The 24456-nt window shown below is 35.9% G+C and overlaps 1 protein-coding gene across 7 annotated transcripts in view; it reads left to right on the forward strand.

Moving 5' to 3' along the window:
• Positions 1-24456, forward strand: part of HECTD4 (HECT domain E3 ubiquitin protein ligase 4) — a 78038-nt gene that overhangs the window by 20702 nt on the left and 32880 nt on the right. For 4 of the 7 annotated variants that reach the window (XM_075041207.1, XM_075041208.1, XM_075041212.1 and 1 more), the window contains exons 8-36: positions 874-1066; positions 2422-2583; positions 2679-2792; positions 4170-4310; positions 4683-4915; positions 5326-5471; positions 7565-7635; positions 8320-8425; positions 9105-9225; positions 10146-10274; positions 11487-11611; positions 12685-12838; positions 13141-13241; positions 14228-14426; positions 15895-16041; positions 17244-17348; positions 18175-18338; positions 18711-18944; positions 19192-19384; positions 19552-19656; positions 19740-19828; positions 20427-20602; positions 21070-21205; positions 21351-21492; positions 21598-21764; positions 22350-22496; positions 22809-22993; positions 23535-23688; positions 24033-24313. In XM_075041207.1, the coding sequence (XP_074897308.1) occupies positions 874-1066; positions 2422-2583; positions 2679-2792; positions 4170-4310; positions 4683-4915; positions 5326-5471; positions 7565-7635; positions 8320-8425; positions 9105-9225; positions 10146-10274; positions 11487-11611; positions 12685-12838; positions 13141-13241; positions 14228-14426; positions 15895-16041; positions 17244-17348; positions 18175-18338; positions 18711-18944; positions 19192-19384; positions 19552-19656; positions 19740-19828; positions 20427-20602; positions 21070-21205; positions 21351-21492; positions 21598-21764; positions 22350-22496; positions 22809-22993; positions 23535-23688; positions 24033-24313 (4420 nt within the window). The remainder of the gene's footprint in view (positions 1-873; positions 1067-2421; positions 2584-2678; positions 2793-4169; positions 4311-4682; positions 4916-5325; positions 5472-7564; positions 7636-8319; positions 8426-9104; positions 9226-10145; positions 10275-11486; positions 11612-12684; positions 12839-13140; positions 13242-14227; positions 14427-15894; positions 16042-17243; positions 17349-18174; positions 18339-18710; positions 18945-19191; positions 19385-19551; positions 19657-19739; positions 19829-20426; positions 20603-21069; positions 21206-21350; positions 21493-21597; positions 21765-22349; positions 22497-22808; positions 22994-23534; positions 23689-24032; positions 24314-24456) is intronic. The other 3 variants (XM_075041210.1, XM_075041209.1, XM_075041211.1) reach the window with 3 other exon arrangements.

The following is a 24456-nucleotide window of genomic DNA, read 5'->3' on the forward strand; positions in this document are numbered from 1 at the left end:
GGTTTTTATGTTGTATGACAGTCATTGGTTTTAGTATAGAAAGAAATGCATTTCAAAATATTAAGTCTAGAGAAATGTATCAGTAGTTTGAACTCCCTTTACTCTCAATGGCTTATATATGTGTATGTATATATACTTATATATGCTTGCATTTCTATATGTGCATGTATTTTAATTTGACAATGAAGCACCTCAGTCTAAAAATTTATTCATTTATATAGCAGAGTTTACAGCAATTCATAGACCTCTAGTATTGATAATTGAAATTGTATGAGGATTTAGTTTTGATGGGATACTTTGGATGCAATGTCTGTATATCTGCTTAGCAGTTGCTGTACAACAGCTGTACTTAGTGGGATGGTGGAGCTAGAAGTGGTAGGCTATAGTAGTACAACTTATGGAAAATGCCTAATGCTGTAAATCAGATCTTACTTTCATCAAGAGATGCATTCTTTAATGACACGTCCCCTGAAGATTACAATCTAAGAAAATCATTGCTTACACTTTCTGGCTGGCAAATGATTTAAAGGCCTCTTTTTACAAAACTTGCCAGTGAAACATCATTAAGAATACAGGGAGGTTAAATATTTTTAAGTAGAGTTCCATGAATAAACTTAAGATTATGACAAGCAGTCTGTCTCTGAGGACAGACAAAATAGAAGATACTATATTGAACCACAAATTTGCAAACAAAACAAATACTCATCTGTCTAGCTTTTATAACACTTTTTTTGTTAGAAATTCTGCCAGCAGGGTTTAAGTTTGTATCCCTACTTGATATATTATATTGTTCAATTTTACTGTTCAGTTAGGGTAATCTGTCTCCTATGGATTTCAATATCTAAAAGTATTTTTTTTCCTCCATTTTAATAGGTTGAAAATGGTGTATGTATAGCAAATCCTCTGCAGGAACGAATTATATTAATGAGAAAAGAAGGTGAATCTGCAAAGAGTATAAATGAGATGCTTCTGAGTAGGCTGTCTAGGTATAGAGCCTCCCCGTCAGCAACATTGGCTGCTCTCACTGGCTCTACAATCTCCAATACATTGAAAGAGGACCAAGCAGGTCAGAAGAGGTTTTACTGACTCTCAGTAATTTTTCATGCTTTTAGTTCCAGTAATTACTAACCTCTTAGGACATGTAACAAAAAAACCCAACCAAACAAAAAAAGTGCATTTTTGTTTCCAAAATAATTGTTTGAGAAAAAAATATATATATATGTAGTATTTGCTTAATGCTTGAATTACGAGTTCCTTTGCTAAATTAAGCATTGATTGTGAGAAAAGTTTAAGAATGAAAAACAGGAAGAATACTTGCAGCACCCTTTTTTCCCCATGTATTCAATTATAGGACTGGTTTATGCCACATTTGATCAAACTGATAATCGCATTTCTCTGCTGGCAGTTCAGCTGGCCTTCTAATTGTTATGTAGAAATGGACTGCAGTTTAGAAAATGAAACTATTGTTTCACAAGTGAGTTGAATATTATAAATTGGAGGTAATTTTGCTTTTTTGAGGTAATTTGCACAATGTTTGCGTATTCTTTTATGGGCTTGCTGAAACTACCCAAGTTAATTAGGGAATCTTTAATGAACAGCATTGGTGGCTTTCAGGATGATCTGGAACTTTGTAAGATTTGTCTTAAGATTTTGTTTGGTTTATCCTGAATTACTTCTCTTCTTCCTTCATATGTACGTGAGTTTTCCTTCTTCAATTTTAAACAATTACAGGCATTTCCATAAAAATAAATTATACAGGAAATAGATATGCTTACAGGGAAATGGGCAAAGAATAGCTTGAAGAGCTATTTTGAAGGCTGTGTTTTGCCAGTTAACAACTAGAGTGCTACAGAAGAAGAAGAAGTGGTTATTCTTGGATAATTCTTTAGTCAATGCTCAGAAAAGTGTTGATCAGCTGTGACAGGAGCTAGATCATTATGACTGTATACATTTCATGTGGAGCAGGAGAACTTAAAATAGTAAATGCGTAGTGAATCTCAAATGATCTCTTCATGTTAAAAGATTATTTGGCTCTGAGATACTGCTTTCAATATGTTTATCACCATGTAATTCTTAAAGCAGTTTTGTTTATACTTAAATTTTAGGCTCCTAATTTTCATGGTTTGGAAACTAGAGATTGCCATCTTTTTTTTAATTGTTCTCTTTAGTTAAATAACCTGTGAAACTGTTTGTATCTTTCTGGGGATTAAAGCTGATTGTGTGGGAATATGAGGCCACCCCTATATACAACTTCTTAAAGCAACTTTGAAATGCTGCAAAATGTAGCTTAAATGAATTTCCATATTGATTTATTTGAAGCCCTAAATAGAAATCTGCCTTGTTTGCTACCTTTTATTGCGAGTTTTTAATGTTCTGAAGAAATACACGTTTGTGTTATATTTTTCTGTTTTAATATTTCAGCTGCAAACACTAGCTGTGGGCTGCCACTGAAAATGTTAAGGAAGACTCCAATATACACATGTGGAACGTACTTGGTGATGTTGGTCCCACCTCCAGGTGGATCAGGCAGTTCTGCAACACGCTCGCTCTTTGGAGGAACAAGTGCTTTGTCATCTTTAAAAAGTAAGTCAGATACATTTGTGGCAGATTTTAAGACCTTGGTTTTCTGAAATACAATAAACTTCTCAGAAATTTATCAGAGACTTTTTTCTGTGTAGTTCTTGCTTCAAGCTTGGTGTTCAATATTTCGGATGGGCAGTTCACAAGCCGAGCAGATCTCATTGATGCTGCAGGAAGTTCACTTGGACGTGGTGCTCTAGTTCCAGGACTTGGTAAGAAGTAGATCTCTTTTCTGGGAATATTTCAGAACTAGACATATTCAATGCTTAGATTCTAAATAATCTATCTGGATTTTAATTTGCAGTAAGCAATTCTGCAGTTGGTAGAGTTTCATGTCTATGGTGAAAATTTGTAAATTTAATGTTTTTGAAAGTTCAGAATTCCCTGAAGGAATTTCTGGTATTTTGCTTTTGCAGTTTTAGCTGCACACAAGCTCAAGAAAAGTGTTTTCTGTAGCAGAAGAGAGTCTTGAAAGAAGTCTGATATTTATACCCTGCTTATGCCGTAAGGTGCTACAAAGTTCTGAGTATCTTATATCTGTATTTGAAAATAAATAAATGCCTCTTAGCTGGAGAGACTTTGTAGGTATTTCTGATTTCCCTATCACTTTATGACTGAAACTTCATGAGTGTTTTCTTCAGGACTCTTTTTTTCCCCTTTCCTTTTAACCCTGCTTGGTGTAATAAAATAATCTTTTGAACAGTGTCCATGCTACTTAGACACTGCATATCATTGCTAGCGTTTTAATAAGCAGTGGTTTTATGTTGCCTAAAAACGAATGTCTTAAAAATGTTTGCAATAAATAGCTTTAAATTATATTCTCAATACTAGGATGCATGGATAAGTATAATTGTATGTTAACCTGTTGGCTACTGTTACTGGAGATTAAACTCAGTCATTTGAAACATGTAGACAAATAGGTAATTTTTGAATTTTTGAAGTACGGTAAATGCCTCTCTCATAGAACAGATGCACCTATAATCCACTCATCCCTTTCCTTCTACTGTTTGGGACCTGCTTGTGTTTGTAGGCTTTGAGCTTTTGAGGAGATGACTCTCTAAGCTTATTTTTTTTTTAACAGTTGCACCTTGCAAACTGTCAGTTTTATTAAAGCTACTATGTTTTTATCACAAGGCCTTTAAAACAAATTCTAGGATGCTTAATTGTCAGTAGCTGTAGCAAAATAAATTTGAAACTTTTTCCCCTCTACTTTTCCTAGAAGTTCCTAGTATCTGATGCCAGACTTGAGTATTTTTAGTTTATGCACTGTGGCAATGTGTGGTAAGTTTGTGGAGGAATGATACAGATTATGTACCTGTAAATACTCCAGTGCTCATTATTTATCTGGAACGCATGCTGTTATACATGTACTTGAAACATCAAAAGAGATGTGCATTTACTTCATTCCTTTGTTAAGAAATCTCCTTTTAATGTTTTTCATTCCAATGTGTTGTTACTAAATTGCTGTCACATGACAGAGAACTTTTAAAGCAAATAATTTGGATTTATATCTGCTATAAAAATACTTTAGTCTGGTTTTCAAACAAACGTTCTAAAATTTGGTGTGCAAAATATTTTCCTTTTCTTAGGTGCCTGTTATGATACTATGAATAACATGATATGGACATGCTCTAATGATTATATTGATCAGTGGTGTAATCCCGGGAACCAGGCATTCCATTGTGTCTGTCAGAGACTGGGAGTGAGTCATGTCATTACAGAGCCCAAAGGTGAGGTAAACCTACAAGTCAGCATTTTATACAAAGTGGAAGTGAAATGTACAATTATCATAGAGTAAATATACAGAAACTACCTCCTGAAATTTTCTATTAAACGTTGAGTTCATTCTTGAAAAGTTGTTCATAAATATTGGTCATGGTTTATCTTTGCTTTAAGAGAGGAAAAAGCGAGACGTGGAAGTTTCCAGATTCTGGCTACCTTTAGCACATTAAAAAAGTGATGTGGGTAATTCTTTTGTTTATCACAAGGGCAGGTGTCCTGAAGTTAGAGATGATGATGTTGATATTTTGCATTCTAGAAGCAAATGCTAATGCTATGGTCTGTGTTTGTAGACAGCATTTGAACTGCTTTTCTTCTTCTAGGGGATGCAACAACCACAAATGAGGTTATTAACCAGTTACTGCACCATGTTGGTGCCATGTGTATCCACCAACTCAACCTGCTTGCAGCCAGCAACAATCTTCCCATAACAAATTTTTTGGGCAAGCAGCATCCAATTGAAGCACATCATCTCAGCAGTATTTGTGACATTATGGAAAAAGCTATGGTGAATGGAGATACATGTATAATACGCTGCATCCTTGTTGTCTTTCAGGTACCAGGGCATTTTAAATGTACTACGCAATAAACACACAGAAAAAAGTTGCTTTAGCATACAGGCAACCACTTGATTTTATTAGTTGGGTTTTTTTTCCCCTCCATTGCATTCAATTTAATGGAGATTGACTTAGCAGTGGCTTTGCAGTATCTTACACACCCATTCAAGAGTCCTAATTTAAATGTAAGTGTAATTGCTACCTTTATAGATTAAAATAAAATCCAGAGAGGTTACTTCCTTATTTCTTTCTTTTTTTGTTTCTCCTTTTTTTTTTTTGATCCAAAGTCAGTTTCTGACTCTGAGATTTCTAGTGACCTAGACAACTAGTTTGAGAAACTGACTGCAGAAAAAGAGTTAATGTGAACAGTGTTTAAGTTTTTAATATTGTTGTGTTTAATTTTCCTTAGGTGGTTTTTAAATTTTTCTTCAGCCCACAAACCGAAAGAAACAGAGATATTGTTAGAAGGTCTGGCCTATTACTTTGGCAGTTACTGATGGCACCAAGGGATCAGATTTGCTCTGAAATTCAGAAGGAGGTTTGTCTAGCTATTAGGTAAATATCCGCTTCGTCACATTAAACTTAACTTAGATTTTAGATTATTTGAAAATGTTGTAACAGATGAACATTCGAATTGTATTCAGCGGTTTAATTTTAAATTAATATGATAAAATTTAGGTTGACATAGTGTGATAAAATTATTATGATTTATATCTGTGGAAGAAAGGAAATACAATGTGTTTGTCATGATGACAGTGAAATAACAGTAATTACTTTCCATATTTTTCATTTGTTGCTTTTTATTGGCTTTCTTTAGGTTTTTTTTAATGTTTATTATAATACAGCTGCTATTCAAGCAAAGTCTTCTGCATTTCAGTGATGGCTAGAATGTCTTCCACATTTAGCTTATATAGTTTATTGGAGTTCTGGAATGGGCAAAGCTAATGTTATGAGCTGTTATACCTGTGTTTCAAGAGACAGTACTGAAATCCTCCTAAATGAAAAGAATATAATGGAAAACAGTACGAATAATACTTGAGGAATGCTGTAAGACTGAAGGCCCAGGGAAAAACACGAGCACACTAGTAAGACTGTCTTGAGAAAGTCAGGTTTATGTTTAGAAAACAGGAATCTATTTTGGTAGAAGGGTGGGCATTATGTCTCTGGGCTGGTATACCAGGTCATCAAACATTTAAACAGGATGGTTGCTTTAGCTCCACATCACATTAGCTACTGCATCTCTTGAATCTGATGCTGTGTAATTTCATTTCTCCGGCTTGTCAAAATAGCAGAATGACTAAGTACAGGGAAGCGAGCAAAAAGTGTGATTGCGTATCACGAAAAGGAGATAATGTAAATCTCAAGGACAAGGAATGCTGTCTCAAACGTCCTAAGTACAAATATAATCTGCTTTCAAGTGGGAAGTGCTCCAAAGGTTGAGAACAAAATCTTCTGAAGATCAACCTGCATTTTTTTTGTGTGAATCACAACATTCCAAATTTCAGTGGTTTTATGCAACTCTGAGTGAAGAAGAATAGTGTATCTTAGTATGATTAGCTAGCATTTTCAGGATCTTGCTTTTTGACAGAGGAAAGTGTATCCTGTCAACTGTATGGACAGCTGCTGCATTTTTCCCTTGTTTAACCCTATAGCCTCCAATGACTTGTAAAAAAAATCAGAGGTGGGGATTAGGCAATATCGCCTTCTTTCTGTTTTCTCATTAGGGGATTCTGATACCAATGGAAACCTCAAACTTAGCTTACAATGTATAACTTTTCCTGATGTTTGTATCACAAGTTGGTCAGCATGAGCCAGAGGGAGGGAAGCTGTAGTAATCTCTGCTTCAGTGTGAAGCTGAAAAACGTATCAGTTTTCTTTTCTACGCGAGTGTTACTGAAAAAGAAAAGGGAAAAAGAAAAGAAGTCTGCATAATAGTTTCAACGCTTCAGACAGTCACAAAGTACTCCTTTTAAGTTATTGTGATCTTTCTATCTTGATGTGGTAATTCATGTAGAAAGGATGAAGTTCATCACAAGTTAGAGGGGAAAAATATCTCCGCAAGGAGTGTTTATGTGTAGCTGTGTTGTTTCCAAAATGCTAGTTCTAGAATCTCCTGTGTAGCTGAAACTAAGACTTCTACAAGGAGCCAGTCTTTAATAAGTATAAAACTGTAACAGTAGTGACTTCTTGGTTAGTCTCTTGCATTTTCCATTGTTCTTATCACAGATAAGTCACAGCCCTTACCCTATCACCAGAGTTGAGTCATTTTCTAAGCCATTATCCATTTTTTTCTGACATCTATCTGTTTCCTGAAAAAATGATTGTGCCATCATATATACAAGTGACTAATGTGGAGTTTCTCAGAGGGAAGCAAATAGCTCTTGAAGAAGCTTTGGGACCTAAACAATAAAAAAATAGTTGGTTACAAGAGATTTCTGGAGAAATCAGCTACGTATTTTATGACTAATATAAATGTTAAAATATAGAGGATGCCTTTCTAAGTTGGAAGAAGCTATTGCATAGTATCTGACGTAACATTTAGAGCAACTAAGCTGAGATTCTGTGATGCCATTTTTCACGTGTCCATTGAAATTATTTTGTTCACTTTTAAATATGTTAAGTAATACATGGTTTTATTTTTTCTTTAGCTCTGGTTTAAATATCCTGTATCCTGGAGAAGCAGAAATCAATAATTTATTGAAATTGGTCTTAACTGAAGGTGAGAATGTCTTATTGACATGTGAGAGTGTGGTTTTTTTTCTAATTGAATACAAAAAGTGAAAATACTTCTCAACCTCTGGAGGGAGAACAGTTCAGAATATTGAGCACTAGTCTGTTTTAAACCCATCCTATTCTAGGAAATTATGGAATGCTTCAAATTCTGAAACTGCCTTCTGAATGGCTACATGGTCAAGTTATGTGAGGTATAGAAAAGGAAAATTTTTCTCAATCAGGCAGCTGTTTGAAATTGAAAAGCATTAAAGTTCTGTTTTGTCACTATTAGTAAGTAACGTTTCTTGTCCAGGTTGTATTTTAGAACACCTAGTTAGCAGTTAATGTTACCCATGGCAATTACACAGTAAGCAGAGGTAACTTTAGTCCTTAGTGAAAGAGTCATAATCTACTTGCATTCACCATGAAATGGGAGTCTGGACTTAGAAGCAGCTGATGCACAGTAATTCGTTACTTTGTAGGAACGTGTTTGTAAGTCAAAGTCTTTGGAGTTTAAAACAATGCTATGTGGAGAGGAAGTTTCAACAGCCTATAATATTTGCAGGGAATTGGGTTACATTGTAAATATACTAATTTCTGAGAAGTAGCATATATTAAGCAAGATATCTGAAGAAATAAATATTAATTCTGTAAAATGCTGTTTTGCAAAAGTTTTTGCATTCCATTTTAGGAGAGAGAAATAGTGGTCTCTCTCAACTTCGTGACGTTATCCTGACTAATTTAGCTGAACAGCTTCAGAACAACAGATTTGGAAGTGAAGATGATGATCATTATAGGTAAAATATAACAATATGCTCCCCCTCCTCCCCTTTTATAGTGTATGTTTCTAATATGCTCCCCCTCTTCCCCTTTTATAATGTATGTTTCTGTTATTTGCTTTAGGTAAGCTTGCATAAAATTCTGCTGAAATTGCTTGTTACCTTACTGGCAGTGTGAGCTGAAATTCTATCTTTGTGTCCATAGTGGGTAGAATTTCGCTAGGACAAGGGAGAGAGGTTTGACATTTTAGGGGAAACTTTGGAGACTTCTGTATGCTGAGTTAGTTTTGGATTCCCTGCTTACTTACCATGTATATGGTAAATGTGGACGATAATTCATAAGTACGATGTTATGACATTGCTCTCCATATCACTATGTTAGGTGACTTTTCAGCAGTAAAACTGTCAATCTCAAGTACCTGTTCAAGTTGCAAGGAGTCTTTTTTTTTGGAGTCATTAGAAGTAATAGATTTATATCAGCACAGAGCAGGAAATCACTGCTAATGTGTTGCATTGATTGTTGTTCAATGTTTCAGGCTTGATTTTCTTTGTGTCTGAATCTCTGAAGTTGAACAGATACTTGGTTTGGTTTCACATAATTTACGATAAAGCTTGCAGAGATTTTTGAGATGAGCTATACAAAATACACCATAATTAGGCTATTAACATTTTACATTTTTCTTGCATTTTTTTGAAGACTAAATGATGAGCTGTTGCACTACATTCTCAAGATTGTTGTCCGAGAATCTTGTGTCTTAATCACCAAGTGCCAAACTGTATCTAAAGATGACTTTCAAAGGCTTCTTTCAACTGTGCCTGTAAGTAAAATGTATTTTGGTAAAAGTATATTTGCCTTTGGCTCTTTTCCTCCTTAAATCCGTCATCTTCGCTGAAAGTGTAGAAGTGAAACTTTTATAGTTGTATGTCTTAACAAATACAGGAAAAGAATGTCTTGTTTATGCTGTACAGGGAGGAAGAAACAATTTTACAGCAAAGTAAATTGTACAGTAATCCCAAACCAGGTTTATATGTGGATATATTTTCCAATTGCTCTGATAGCTGTTTCAATTTAAAGGAATTTTGTTTATCTCAATCTTCAAAGCATTACAACTTCAACAAAATAAACTCTTTCTACAGTTGTGTATAATGATTCATGCAAGCAGAAAGGATTATCATTTACAGACAAAAATGAGTGAAAGTTGACATTATTTAATGGTAAAAGTATGCACAGATGTTTTTAGCAGGATCAGCTTCCTGATCTAGTTGATGGCAAAGGCAGGTGAGCTTGCATGCAAACACTGGGTAGGGGACAGGAAGTCATGGCCTGCGCTGCAGGAGGATCAGAAAGGAGTAGTAGCATGGAACCATCACCTTCAGGAATGTGAACTAAATTTAGCTCTATGGCGGCGTTATCTTTTAAGAATTAATTAACGTTACAGTAGTTGACTATTACTATAATGTTACATACTTGAATAAAATGGTACTGCTCCTTTATAAGTTTTGCAAGTTATTTCACAAAATTCAGTGTTTTGCAACCAGCTCCTTCACTTAAATATGTATTAACAAGCTTGCATTAAATCAGCAAAAAAAATTTCTGTTCAAGGGAAATTATTTTTTGCTTTTGCTTGTTCTCTCCCTCAACTTTTTTCATCTTTTATATTTCAAAGTACAAGGATTGCCTGAATCAAGGTTGATTAAAGAGTTTAGATAATGTAAAGTGTACTTATTTATGTTAAAGGCTGCATCTTCGTGTTTGCGGTATCTGATGGCTGTACAGAACCACCTCCTCAGTAACACTATTTTGATTAAACCTGATGAAAATGATGACAGTGACAGCTCCTTGCAGGGAGAGACATTGAAGGTACAGGTAAACACCAAGTTTTATTCTAGTATGGTTCTCTACAGTCAGTGTTCCTGTGACACCTCTTGTTTCTGCAATGCATTCTACTTACGCTGTTTTGTTGGTTCTTTTCGTCTTGATATAGTTAAATTATTGTAGACATTTTTTTCTTGTTCTCCAGCTAAAGTCTGCAGTTGTTTTGTGTTCAGTATTTCAGCTTGGGCTCTATGTTATCAGTGACAGCAGACACTTCCCTTCCTAAATATACATATAATGAGGTTTAAAATGTATTTTAATTAGTATGTGCTAGTAAGAAAATTCATGTGCCAGGAATCCTTTCTGGACACACTACTCCCCCCCCCCCCCCCCCCACTTTCTTTTCTCCAAATGACTTAAGTAGTCCTTGAAAATATATTTTTCAGATTTAAATAGGAAAGGATTTTCTTGTTTGCCTTACCTGGCTTCTGCTTTGTTGCAGTTTTATCTAATAAAGCTTATGTAGAACCACCTACATCTGTTGTCTGAAATAGAGTGAGTAATGTTTGTGGCAAGGAAACTGTTAGAGGACAAGTTTTGTGGACAGTGGTTGTCTTGTTGGTATGAGGTTTATTAAAAGGGTGTAATTTCATATTACTGCTGGAATAGTCTTGAATGAACTCGTAGAAGCCAGATTTGTCCTAGCATGCAGGCTGTCTCGTCACAGTAGTTTTTGTAACAGTAACAGTTCTTCTATAATGGTATTGACTTCTGAATTTCTGGTATTGTTTAAGCTGGTTTTGTCTGCTACTCTTTGAGACTTTGTGTGCTTGTAAACTGCTGCAGTTGAAAGTTATTTGTTCATGCTCATTGAGTAAATGCTAAATATTGTAGTACTTTTCTTGTCTCACTATTCACCCATGTTTTCATTGTTCAGTTTCTCTCTCTACAGTGATCCTCATACCTGCTATTCTGTCACCAATGCTGTACCTTGGCTGGCTAACAGCTCGCTCTCCTGTGCTGGACTTGGGGATTCCTTCCCTCTAGAAACTGGATGTGCATCCTGTAAAATATGCACCTAGTTTCTCCCAGCACTTTGGGGCTTAGCATTAATCAAATTTAAGTCTTGGATGAATCTACTGCTGCAGGCCTGCCAGGTCACATTATCATTATTTTAATTTGGAAATCCATCGTTTTGTTCTGTTGTCCTTTTTTTTGTATTCTCTAAGAATTTAAGTATCCTGTAACTCTTTTTGTACCTAGGAGCTGAAGACCAGCATTTTGTCTCTTGCTACACAAATTTTGACAGGATGTGATGAAGTCTTAGAAATGCTGCAACAAGTCACTACAGCACTAATAAACAGTGACATTTCTGATAGAGAGCAAAGGTAAGACAAAAATGAGTATGCTAACTTGAAAACAGTAAGCTGTTGCTTTTTGTGGCTTATTGTACAAGCACAGCGTTACTTATTCTTTATAATTTCATACTTGAGCTTTGAATGTATAGGAGCTATTTCTTACTATAGCATTGGCTTAGCGCTTATCTCTTGAAGAATTTATAATCAGACTCTCCATGTCAGTACTACTAGCTTGATAATCTATAGAAACTTCAAATTGGTAAGGTTTCAGTGAGTTACAATGGTATTTATAAGCAAGGTAACTGGAAACAAACTGTAGTCAGTCAGCTGGGAATATTCCTGTAAGCTAGGGCAATTTTTTTATTTTTAAATTCCTGACTATTACATCTCTAGTAGCTGGACTAGATATTTTATCCATGACGAATCTTGGATGTTGTTATGATGTCCTGCATGTTTCATCAGATAGCATCACCTTGCCCTTCCCTGTCTCCCCTCCACTTTAAAAATATATGTCAGGAATGGGATGTAAACAAAAGCTGTGAATCTTTTCTCTCATTAAACAAACACCTCCCTCTCCCAGTTGTGTTTCAGGTTTCAGTTTCTATGCTTTTCTGCACCTGCAAGATTAGGTTTTTTTATTGACAATACACAATTGCTTTAAGATATTTTCAGATGGGTTTCATGCTCAAATATATTTTTGTAGATACAGACTGTTTTAAAGTACTTTGAGCTACGTGTGCTAGGAGCCTAATATGCATACTGAATGAATACATTTGTCTTTGATGTGGACTTTCATCCCATGCCCATGGGAGCTTGTAGTTTTCTAAGTAATTATTAAACTCTTAATTTACCCTGGTCTGTCATTATTTAGTAAAAATTGACAGCAAAGACTAGGATGCTAACACTTTGAAGAAATTACAATGTTTGCAAGATACTAAAATTTTGTTGTGTTTTTTTTTTTTTTAATATAATGCAAGTGTTCTCTGCTGAATTTTGAATTGCTGACTTACGCAGTCTGTTACAAGATTAAACATATGACTAAAAATAGTAGTGATACTCTATGAAAATAGTTGTTACTATGTAAACCTTGACTTTCCCTACAGATTAAAAGGCCTGGAGCAAATTACGAAGGCTACTATGCTTGGTCATCTGCTTCCTGTCCTACTGACATCTCTGATGCATCCAAATTTGCAAACTCTAACTATGGCTGATGCCTTGATGCCTCAGCTGGTGCAGCTGGTTCTTTACACAAGTCAGGTAGGGTCTTTGTGTCAGCAGTTGTCTGCAAAGGGAAAGACATGTGGCATGCGTGTTCTAAAACACTGTAGGTCTTGGTCAACTTTCTGCAGTAAGTGATTGACAGATCAGCGTTTAAGAATTGCTCAACAGCTACAAAAGCTGATAATGCTGAATATTAAATTTGACTTGGTACAACAGCTACTAAGTAGTGATTTATTGTCAATAACAACATACAGTGTGATTGTTAATATATTTCAATAATGAGATCTTAAAATGATTACTGTTTGCACATTTCTAACACTGTATATTTTGTGCCACAGACTGCACTGCTGCTTAAAACTCAGTCTCCAGTTTTCTCAGAACTGAACAGTTCCCCCAGTAGTGCATCAGAACAGAAAGGGAAACTGTTACCTGATGAGAGGTGATTTTCTTTACATTTCGCTGTTTTCATGGGATAAAATATCTTAGCTGTAATGTTCATTTGACCATTGCTATGGGATAAATCTTAAAGCAGCAATTTTTTTAATTTTTTTTTTTTTTTAAGGCAAAGCTGTAATGGTTTGTAAGGCTGTCTTAGAGATATATAAGCCTTTACAAAAGGCAATTAGTTCTAAAATTTTTTTGCATATAGAATTAAATAATTCTTCAGTTTTTTTGCACAAGGTATGGTTTGTTTTATTTTTTCCCTCACTTCAAGCATTAGGAATTAATTCTAAGTGTTCCTTTTACAATAAATTAGGCTAAGGAAGACCATCATGAGAAAATGTAAATTGCTCTAGCAGCATGAGCTACAGTATTAAAACCATTGGAAAGATATTAAATGGTTTCATTTACATAGAGCAAAACAACCATTTTAAGTTCTGCATTTAAAACCAGTGTCTCAGCTCAAAGGTACACAGCTTCTGCTTAGAAATAGTGATAATGTGTAATATACTGTGTGGAAACTCAGAAGAATTTATTTTCAATCCTCCTCCAAATTATAAGCTTCAGTGATATATTAGACACATTGTTTTATGACAGTATAATCTGTTTTGGGTGTGGTTGCAGGAGGGAAGGTTTCTTTATGCTACCAATCATGTGTTAGAATCCATATATAGTATCGTTTACTTTTTATTTATGGTGCTACTGTAGCTTGTTTACCATAATTTGGAAATTGGAAAGCATAGGAAGAAGTTCAGACTTTACAGGTTAGAGATTGGCATAGTTATTTCTAATGTACAGAGTTTATGCTATATAAGTTCTGCATATTCCCTCGATACAGTTATGCCTAAAGTGAGGAGTCAATACTTTGAGTCGCTAAGTATCAATACTGAGAGGTGATTTTAAGTACTTTGTAGTTTGATTTCTGAATGCATAGTAGAAATCTGTGTGTTGAATTTTAAGACTAATTTTTCACTCTAATTTCAGAATGCTGGAAGAGAAAGAAGAACCAGGTTTTCTTACGGGTTTGAAGATCCCTGCTCCCTGGGCTGCGGGGAAGACTGTAGAAACAGTTCATCCTGTCAGGGATAACTATAAATTTAAAGAAACTGTACATATTCCAGGAGCTCGCTGTTTATATCTTAGATTTGACAACAGATGTTCTTCACAATATGATTACGATAAGGTAAGCAAGGGCCAATTCAGAAATACTTTCTTTTCTATATATTTCCAGCAGCAGCACTTCCCATTTTCATCTTTTCTGCCCCTTGTCTTTCATGGCACCTTATTTTGAGTGATCAGGATAACGTGGGAGGTTTTTATTGATAGGAGCTTGTTAGTGTACACTGTAATGTCACAGTCTACTTACTTCAAGGATGTAAAGTACAGGGATGCAGAGAGGTTATTTCTTGTGTGGCACAAATGTGAATAACTTCAAAAGAATACTTGAATTTCATCTTACAATTAGACTTAGCTAAATGATAGAAAATGTACAAAGAGTTGTTGACATGAAGAGGCAGGAAGATGAAGATAAATGGTTTGTGTTTAATTACTATTATTCTTGAAGAAACAACCCAAAAAGAATATATGCTTAATTCTTCTTGTGTATTGTTTCAGTACATAATATCCAGTGATTGTTTCAGTGTTTAAAACCTACCAGTTGTGAGGATCTTTTGTTAAGAGTTAAGCTCTGTAATAAGGACGTTTCCTCAAAAGATATTGGAAGTAGTGGTAGTCATGAAATAGGGAAAATATAGTAGACTCCAGAGGGATGGGGTTTTGGGGGGAGGGGACTTGTTTTGTCCCGTCCCGTGTCCATGTCCTCCCCCCGTCCCCCTCCCCCTGAAATTCATACCAACTTTTCCATTTTCTAAGTTCATTTCATGATGGCTCAGACTATCAAAGTTTGACTTCATTCTCATTTTTGCTGTTGTTCTGTTTTCCTTATTTCTCAAATTTTAATCTACCTACCTACTTTGTAGCTTTGTAGATCAGCCCAGTTTGTTTAAACTGGGCAGAACTGGAAAGGTTACTTTTTTTTTTCCCTGATGATAAATGGCTTGTTTACATGGATTAATATGAACAAGTATTTTCAATTTCAAGAACACAACTAATAGCACTTATTTACTTTGTATAATCAGAGGGCTACTTGTGCTGCTTACTAATTGTTGCCATATATTCTTCGACATAGAGCAAGTCCTGTGATGCTCAATCCCATTAGTTAATAAGTGTCTTTAATATTAAAATGTCGCCCATTACTGGTTAAACTCCTACAGAAAACTGTGGGCCTCGTCATGTTCTCACTGAAGTTGCTGACAAAATACTAACTTTGGGAGCAGGATCAATCCGTTTATTAGTAGAGAGGCAGTATGTTCTAGTTAGCTCAGCATGAGGACTGGAAGTTAGGATTTTTCCTGATTTCTGCTCCTAGTTCCACTGCTGACTTGCTGTGTGACCGCGGGGGCAAGTCACTCAATTTCCTCTCTGCCTCAGTTTCCCCATCTGTAAAATGGGGATAATAATACTTGCCACCTCACCTCACAGGGCTGTTGTGAGGATTTGTTAATGTTGATAAAGCGCTTTGAAAATATAAAGCGCGGTGTAAGTGCTAAGTATTATTATTATTATTAGATTTTCTTGTTTTTCTCTTACAGTCTAACAGTGTATTTTATGTTTTGAAGTTGGTGATCTATGCTGGTCCTAACACAAACAGTAGGAAGGTTGCTGAGTATGGAGGCAATACACTGGGATATGGCAGCCGTAGTGTCTTAGGAACTGGTTGGCCGAAAGACTTAGTAAAGGTACAGTATTATAATCCAACAATATTTCACACAGAAAAATCCCCCTTGGAAACCATGTTGAGTCCATTTTAACCCTTATAGCAATGAAGTGCAAGCTTTTAAGTGTATGGTTATCCATGATGAGATCACTTAAGTGGGCTTTTATGTCCTTGGGGAATAACTTTAAACTCAACTGTATGTTGTGTGATGCCTCTCTTTGAGCTTATGTTGTTTTGTTATGTCTTACTGGAATTCGTTATTGGTATGATTCAGTCCTGGAGTCTCTAATGGCACTACTGTTCTCATAAGTATATCTTCCTAGGAGAAATTCTTGCACGCTCTGAGGCTGTGCATATTTTCTTAAGGTCCATGGTCATGACTGCATTTTTTTAACAGTAACCCACAAATACAACAAGTAGTACATGTAGCAACTTTCCAACCATTTGCGTTTGTGTTTTAAAATTGTATGGGATGCTTTTGGCAGTAAAGCCAAGACAGAAAAATCCCTCAAACTTGAAACTTTAGTATTTCAAGAATTTTGCAGTATGTTCCCTCAGACTGTATGCAATATGATTTATTTTTTTCTTACATGTTTGTGCTGCTACATTGTCCCACACTAAAACTGGGTTTATATACTTAACAAAAAATGATTTAAAAAAGAAAACCAACAAGTAATAAACTGGAAAGCAATTTCAGACAAGCACTCCGTTGTTCACAATTAATGGAATTTCATTTATTTTTCAGACATAGATTTTTATACTGCTTTTTTAGCAAATTCTTCTATTAATGCTTGACATTCTTCTCCTTGAAGAGCTTGTCTGTCTTCCTTCAGGAAGAGAACTGTTGATTATTGCATGGTTTCTTGCAGACAAACAATGAAAGTGTTTTGATGAAAATCAAGGCCAAGTAACACAGACTGATAAATTCTACTTTTGATTCTACAACTATGGTGGTTTGTTTTACTATAGTTAGCTAGCAGCAAAATTAAAATCAAATTGTCCACTAAAAGATATTCTTACAAAAAGGGAAGAATCTTAAATCAGAGTATATAATTGGAGATAAAAATAATACTTAGGTAACTGTCATTAAAGACATTACTCCATAAAATAAGCCACTCTTATGAAAAGCCCATTTGTTTGCATCAATTCTTAAATGTATGTTCTTTTCTTTTTTTCTTTTTTTTTTTTTTTTTTTTTTCCCCTCGTCCCCATCAAAATTTTAAGGTGGAAGGAGATACAGTCACCTTCTCCTTTGAAATGCGGAGTGGTCGTGAGCACAACACTCCAGACAAAGCTATGTGGGGCTTTGCTTGCACTGTTCGAGCACAGGTACTCAAACGTGACAGATTCCATGGGATAGGTTCAGCTTCAATTTATCTTCTGTCTGTTACACGTCTCAGCTCAGATAGAAATGTACTTCAAAGTTGGAAGTTAATGTTTGAAATGTAAACCAGTAATAGCTTACTTATTTTGGCAATAAAAAAAATCATGGTTTTACAATGTAAAGGACATAAGTTTTAGACGTTTGGCTTCCCTAGCCAGAGATACCCTGTGGCATGGTCTGTAGCATGCTTAGGGTTTTATGAAGATAGTTACTACCAAATATGTCTTATCTAGCTCTTGTCATTGGCACTGGACTTGGATGAAGTCACTTGAATATCCCTTGCTGCTTGTAGATCAGGATTTCTTTGGAGAGATGGATATCTTGTAACAACCTGGAAATTGGAGATTTAATGAGGGAATAATGATTCCAGCCTATAAAGAAGAGAGGGGAGGGACACTGGGATCAAACAAAAGGAAACTTGAATCCCACTACCAGGAAGCTAGGACTAGGCCTGTGAGATGACAGATCTGCAGGCCAAAGAATGACTGAACCAAAAATAACTTTACTTTTTTTTTTTCTTTCTTGGTTCAGGAAAGTAATGTTTAAATGCTTTGTTTCTTGTCTTGAGTTGTTCTTATATATTGCTTTTAATTGTTAAGCATTTTTTCAGTATACCTTGTGTAAAAGACACATGATTGATAGATAGATATCTGTATCTCTTATATATAAAAAGATTATATATAAAAATACAAAATCTCCTATCTTGAAATATAGTGGGGAAGGACTTCATGGCTAATTGATTAGTGCAACTTATCACTATTCTTACTACAGGAGTCTTCAGAGGATGTGTCGGGAGGCTTGCCATTCTTAGTAGACCTGGCACTTGGCCTTTCTGTGTTAGCTTGTTCTATGCTGCGGATATTATACAATGGACCAGAAATTACCAAAGATGAAGAAACCTGTCAAGAGCTCTTAAGATCTAAACTATTACAAAGGTAAAAAAAAAAAAAAATTAAAAAAAAATTTGATCTGAGTTCCCATGTGGGTTTTTTTCTGAGGGAAGGTGACTTTTGTAGTTGTGCTCAAGTCTTGTGTTTTAAGGTGGTGATGTGATAATTTTTCCTGCAGAGTTTGTTCAGGAGTTCTGTGTTGCCTAAAACTAAGGGAATATTCTGTAGAATAGAGGGTTTTTTTAGAGTAAGTAGAGGAGGATTGGGCTATGCTTGGTACAAGCCTCACTTAATATGTTAATATGTAGTCTGTCTTTGTAACATGTTGTTGACTAATGTGTCTTTCTGAATGAGGGAGGAGAGGAGAGTTGGAGGAAAAAAAAAATCCTTTTCATCTGTTTTTATTTATTTTTCCAGGTGCCAGTGGCAGGTGGAAGCTAATGGTGTAATATCTCCAGCCCTTACACCAAGTCCTTCTCCATTGCCTCTTACTATAGATGAAGATAGAGAATTTACGTATCCTTCTGATGTTCTAGTGCCTCCCGTTGGACACTATTTTGATCTGCCTAGGATTAGGCTGCCTCCAGGAATCATGATAAAACTCAGGGAAATTTCTGGACGTGCTCGGCCTCAATTTAGACCTAGTATAAAGTAAGTAGTCATTGTTTTGCTCTATTTTTCTAACTTGACTTTTATTGTTTGAAATGTTTGGTGCCAAAGTAAGTGAGCTAAAAAAGCAACGGTGAGGATGCAGCATGCCTGTCATGTATGATGGTATGCGTTTAATATTCTGTAAATACTTGTTTGTGAATGCAGCGTCTAGTGAATTATAAATATGAATTGTCAAAGTTTGTCTGTTATTCTTGCTTAATCAGTTTGGCTTTACCTATAACCCTAGGGAAGTGATTCAGCCAGAAGTAATGGAGGAGATGGTAGTTTCATGTGTGATTAAACATTTGAATTTGGTTGATGCGCTCCAGTCCCTCATAAATTTCCAGTATCAGGAAGAACATGCTGAAGAATATGATTTACTTTGTAAAATTATGGGAGAGACCTTTAAGAAGCTAAATGCCATGGAGAGACAATTGCAGGTAAAAATAAAACTACATAAAAAAACAGGTGGCTTTTTTTGAGAATAAACGTGTATTAACAGCATTTTAGAAACATAGAAATATAAAATGTACTCGGATTTCTTCTAAGATCTCTTCTACTCCTTAAGATGAACAACTGCAATAGGTGTTATTTTTGTCTCTATTAGAGTGTGGCTGAGCTGGAGCAGAAATGGCAGAATGAGGTAGATGACGCCATGCATGGGAAGCTGGAGAACAATGTCCCATTCTTTTATGACTATCACTTCAATGAGGTAAGCATTGTGGCTGCTGTGTGTGCTCATGCTTCATGCTGCTCTCTCAATACGTGTTCATCCTTTTCCTTCACTTTGTTTAGAGCAAGATGAAAGAATTGGAACTTCTGTGTTCAATGAAAGAAGTTTCTTTTGATGGAAGTGATCTTGAGAATGTGGTCCTGGCATTAAGGTTAGTAGTGGGCTGTGACGTTTACCATTTAGGCAAGGTACTTAAAAAATAGGCAACTTTAAGCAACTGTGGAATTTCAGTGAGTTCCAAAAGTAGTTATGCAGGGTTAAAGTTGCTTACATACATAAACGCTTATTGAAGTAGGCACTTGAATCTCATTGTACCCTGTGACACCTAATGATGTGAAAGAGAAGCTGGCATTAAATGTTTCATAAACATTTTATGTCTTAATTCCATTAAAGGCTGGTAGACCTATAGAAAGAAAACAATCTTTGGGAGCAGCAACATTCAGATTAACTTCTAACGAGGGGTGCAAATACTTTAAAACTTAATTTTCCTGTCTGTCTAGCAATATCTCATTAAATTGTTAGAAACGTTTGTGCTAAATATATTAATATTAGTACCTACAGCTACTAGTACTTACTAACAAATCACTTGTTTATTTCTTTAATTTTTTGTGCTTTCTACTTTGTTGGCATAGAATAGATTGATGCTATGTGTCTTCTTTAAAATAACCTTTCTCACAGTAACACTTTATTTCAGAAGTCATTAGAACATAATTGCGTTTGCTTCTTTTATTTTTCCTTTGTAATCTTAGGGAAAAGTTTTTTCAAGAGGTGAATTCACTGATACAGAAGACCTCTCATCCCCTAGCAAAAACAAAGACATTAGTTAAGAGCTTGATGAACAGAGCAGAGCTGTTATTACATGTCACTATTGCAGCACAGTCTGGTATCACAAGAAGTATATCTGGTACTCCTGCAGAGACTCCAGGTATATATCTCATTACCAGCATTGTACTTTTTTTTTCTTTTTTTCTAAAGATATGATTTATTCCTTTCCTCTCATTTTCTCTCTTTCACTTAAATTAAAATTAAACTTTTTTTTTTACTTTTTCAAATTAAATAAGTTCTTTTACAGTAAGTGAAGTTGAGTATTTGTTTTCTGATTGCCATAATGATGGTGAATTAAGGTCTGAGTAATAATATCTGGAATTTAAACTTTAGTCTCCTGAATTATTGCGGGAAAAAATGCTTAACCTAATCAAAACAAAACTAACTGGAAACAATACCTGAAAACAGGAAAGTCCTCAGAACTGAATTGCAAGTTCTTGCTTAGACTGTGTTTTCTTCACCCTATGTTATAGCTTTCACTGGAATGTCCACAGTAATTTAAAAAAAGTTTTATACGTAACTTCCTACACCAGGAGTGACATTCTTTCGTATTGTGTAATATTGCAGCCTGTAAATCAGCATCTGAAACAAAAGTGATATCTCACGCAGTGCGTCAGCCCGTCTTCCTTCGCAGTATGTCAGCACCATCTGACTTGGAAATGATTGGTAACGAAGATATCGAGTTTGCTAGATCAAGTCAAAGGTATACAAGGGTTTATTCCACTAAGCTGCTTTGCAACACTGTGGCCTGTGTTCTTAAAATCATCATAAACTTTGCAAGCATAGCATGTTTTTTTTCATTGGATGAGCTTACTACTGCCAGATGTAATTATGTGATATTCTCGTAGGCGCCGCCATGTTACCAGCCATAGAAGTAGCTCTTTCACTCTTCTCCAGTCACTGACCATTGAGGATAGCAGAGATAAACCCACGTACAGTGTCTTACTGGGGCAACTGTTTGCTTTCATTGGAACGAATCCTGACCAAGCGGTATGTCATTTTAAAATCATTATAATTTCAAATTCAAACTTTCGTAAAGAAGGGAGGTGTCTTGCTTGTGTATCATTAACAGAACAAACAAACAAAATCTCATAGGTATCCAGCAGCAGTTTTCTGCTGGCTGCTCAGACAAGGTGGCGGCGTGGGAATACGAGGAAGCAAGCCCTAGTGCATATGAGGGAGTTGCTGACGGCAGCTGTTCGGGTTGGCGGTGTGACACATCTTGTAGGCCCAGTGACCATGGTACTTCAGGGAGGACCAAGGTTTGTTTATTTCTATGAAAAATAATTAAATGTTTCAGTCTCTGTAGAAGGTAGTAAATTGTTTTGTGCAAAGAAAAACCATGAGAAGTAACTAGCTGTGAGGGCTCAGGTTTGCAGAACAAAGATTGCAACAACCACTTTGGCCCTTGCAGGGTAAAAAGGCAGAAACTTCTAAGAAATGCTTTTATTCGGCAGTAGATGAACTTTCCTTTCATACTGGGATGATGTGTCCACAGAGATATATATGGGATATCTTACTGTCCTGACTTAATTCTAAATTCCTGTTAATTAGGTATTGGTGGTAGATTTAGCTGATGCTGTCATCTAAATTTGATAAATATTTTGTAGTTATTTTGTTTGTAGTCAAATTTCAATCATGTCTGAGGTAAAACTACCATACTATCTTGTTTACACATATGTTTCATATTAAAACATTAAATGACTTGCAGTTTTGCTTCTAAATCTTCCTTGAGTAATTCTTAATATGTGCTGATTATTTTTTTCTTTTTAAAAGCTATATTTGGAAGTTTGTTTATTTTATTTAACCTAGAAAGCCTACTGTTTCAAATTTCTAACTACCAACAGAATTGAAGAGCTCACGTGTGGTGGGATGGTGGAACAAGTCCAGGAGGCTTTTGGAGAGACTATGACGTCTGTGGTCTCGCTGTGTGCTCGCTACCCCATTGCTTGTGCAAATAGCATTGGCCTCTTATGCACTATACCTTACACAAGGTATGAAAGTATTTCTTTCAGAAAGGGAAGGACATCCACAGCTGTCCTTATTAGATTTTGCCTCAAGGAGAAGCATTATATAGTATAAATATACTCCCTTTCTTCATAATGAAGAGTACCTCAGAACATTGTCTTAAATTTTCTCAGAATATAGAATTTCATCTGGGAAGGACAAGGGAGAGACAGAACCATCTTTCTGTGAAGTGGAGTCATTAACTGCTGAGTTAACAGCAAGTTCTGGATTTTTGTTGTGTATGTTGTTAGTGACTGAAAAGTTACTGAAGTAAAATCTGAATTTCTATTCTCATACAGGAGTGAAGAGAAGTGTTTGGTACGTAGTGGCCTGGTACAGCTTATGGACAGGCTTTGCAGTTTAAGCAGCCAGACAGAATCCAGTTCGAATGAAAAACAGACTAAGAAACAGAAGGTGGCCACCATGGCTTGGGCTGCCTTCCAGGTGCTAGCAAATCGGTGTGTTGAATGGGAGAAAGAAGAAGGTAGGGACACTGCCAAATATATATCTACTGCATGCCTTAGAATTGCCCAAGTGCCTGAGAAGTGGTGTAAATGTATTTAAAACAGGGCATTCACTCATCATGACTTCAGCACTGTGTGGGTTCTTTAGAACCCACAAGTGGATACAAAAATAAGTTAATTTTCTTCTTGTTTTTTTAAATTCTAGGGGTTTTTTTCTCCTCAGGGGAGTGTTTATGTTGCAGATAATTTCAAGTCTGCCACTTGGTTCTGTCTAGACATAATCAGAGAACCTGCAGACCTTGAGTGATCACTTACTTACACATTTCTCCTGTGGTAGGATTCACCCATAACATACATAAACTTACAGACACATGGCTGTTGGCTAATGGGACATAGATGTTGTATCAGGTTTTATTTTTCGTTTAAGATATTTTACATATAAAAGTTTTGCTATAGCAAAACAAAAATATTTTTTACTATTTGCTTATAGGTGAGGAATTTGTAGATGTGTACGTTCATTTTTGTTAATTACAATTGTGTATTCTTGCATTACTTTTAAAGGTGGTTCAACAGAAGCTGTTCACTCTGGTCTGGCTCGTCAGGTCTCCAGCCTTCTTACCAACCACCTTGCACGAGCTACAGAGTGTTGTGGTAACCAAGCTGCAGGAAATGATGCGCTTCAAGATGTTCTCAGTCTTCTTAATGACCTGTCAAGGTACTACACCATGTCTCTGGAGTATTTTTTCCTATGTATGAAAGCAGGTGGGGGTTCTTTTGGGGATTTTTTTATTTTTTATTTTTTTTACAGTAATGAAGGTAAGATAACTTTCAAAACCATTCTAAAACTTGATTGTAAACTGACACTTACTCAGTCTTAGCTGTTTAATCAGTGCTATCAGATTGTGTAAGAATTGTTGCAGATAAGGTTTTGCCAGACACTGAAATTTTTTTTAATTACATCTTGTAAAAAATTCATTTGTTTCGAATTCCAACAGCATCATCAAAGAATCATTTTTTTTTTTTCCTCGAACAGCAGTTACCTGTTTTTTTCCCTCTCAGGAGTCACATAGGTAAAGCAATCCTGAGCCAGCCAGCCTGTGTGTCCAAGCTTCTGTCACTTCTTTTGGATCAGCGTCCTTCTCCAAAGTTGGTCCTTATAATCCTCCAGTTGTGTCGTGCTGCACTGCCTCTCATGAGTGTTGAGGACTGTGGAAATGTGGAATTGCCTCCCTGGAGTTACTCGGTACCCTCTCTGAACAGTGAACAAGATGATCCCAGTGACCCAGCCTCCAAGATTGCCTCTCTGCTGTTGGCAAAGCTGGCAGATTATGTAGTACCAGGTACCAGCATCTTTTAGGTGTCATGCTAATTTGAGAAATTGCCAAGCAAGTCATGTTTCTGCAAGGAGCTTTTGTATTGACAGAAGGCTCAAGTAGGAAAAGGTATATGATATGTCAGTGCTGAAAGATAGGATATTTCAAAC

This window comes from Buteo buteo, chromosome 11, assembly GCF_964188355.1.
Source record: "Buteo buteo chromosome 11, bButBut1.hap1.1, whole genome shotgun sequence".
Classification (NCBI taxonomy): domain Eukaryota; kingdom Metazoa; phylum Chordata; class Aves; order Accipitriformes; family Accipitridae; genus Buteo; species Buteo buteo.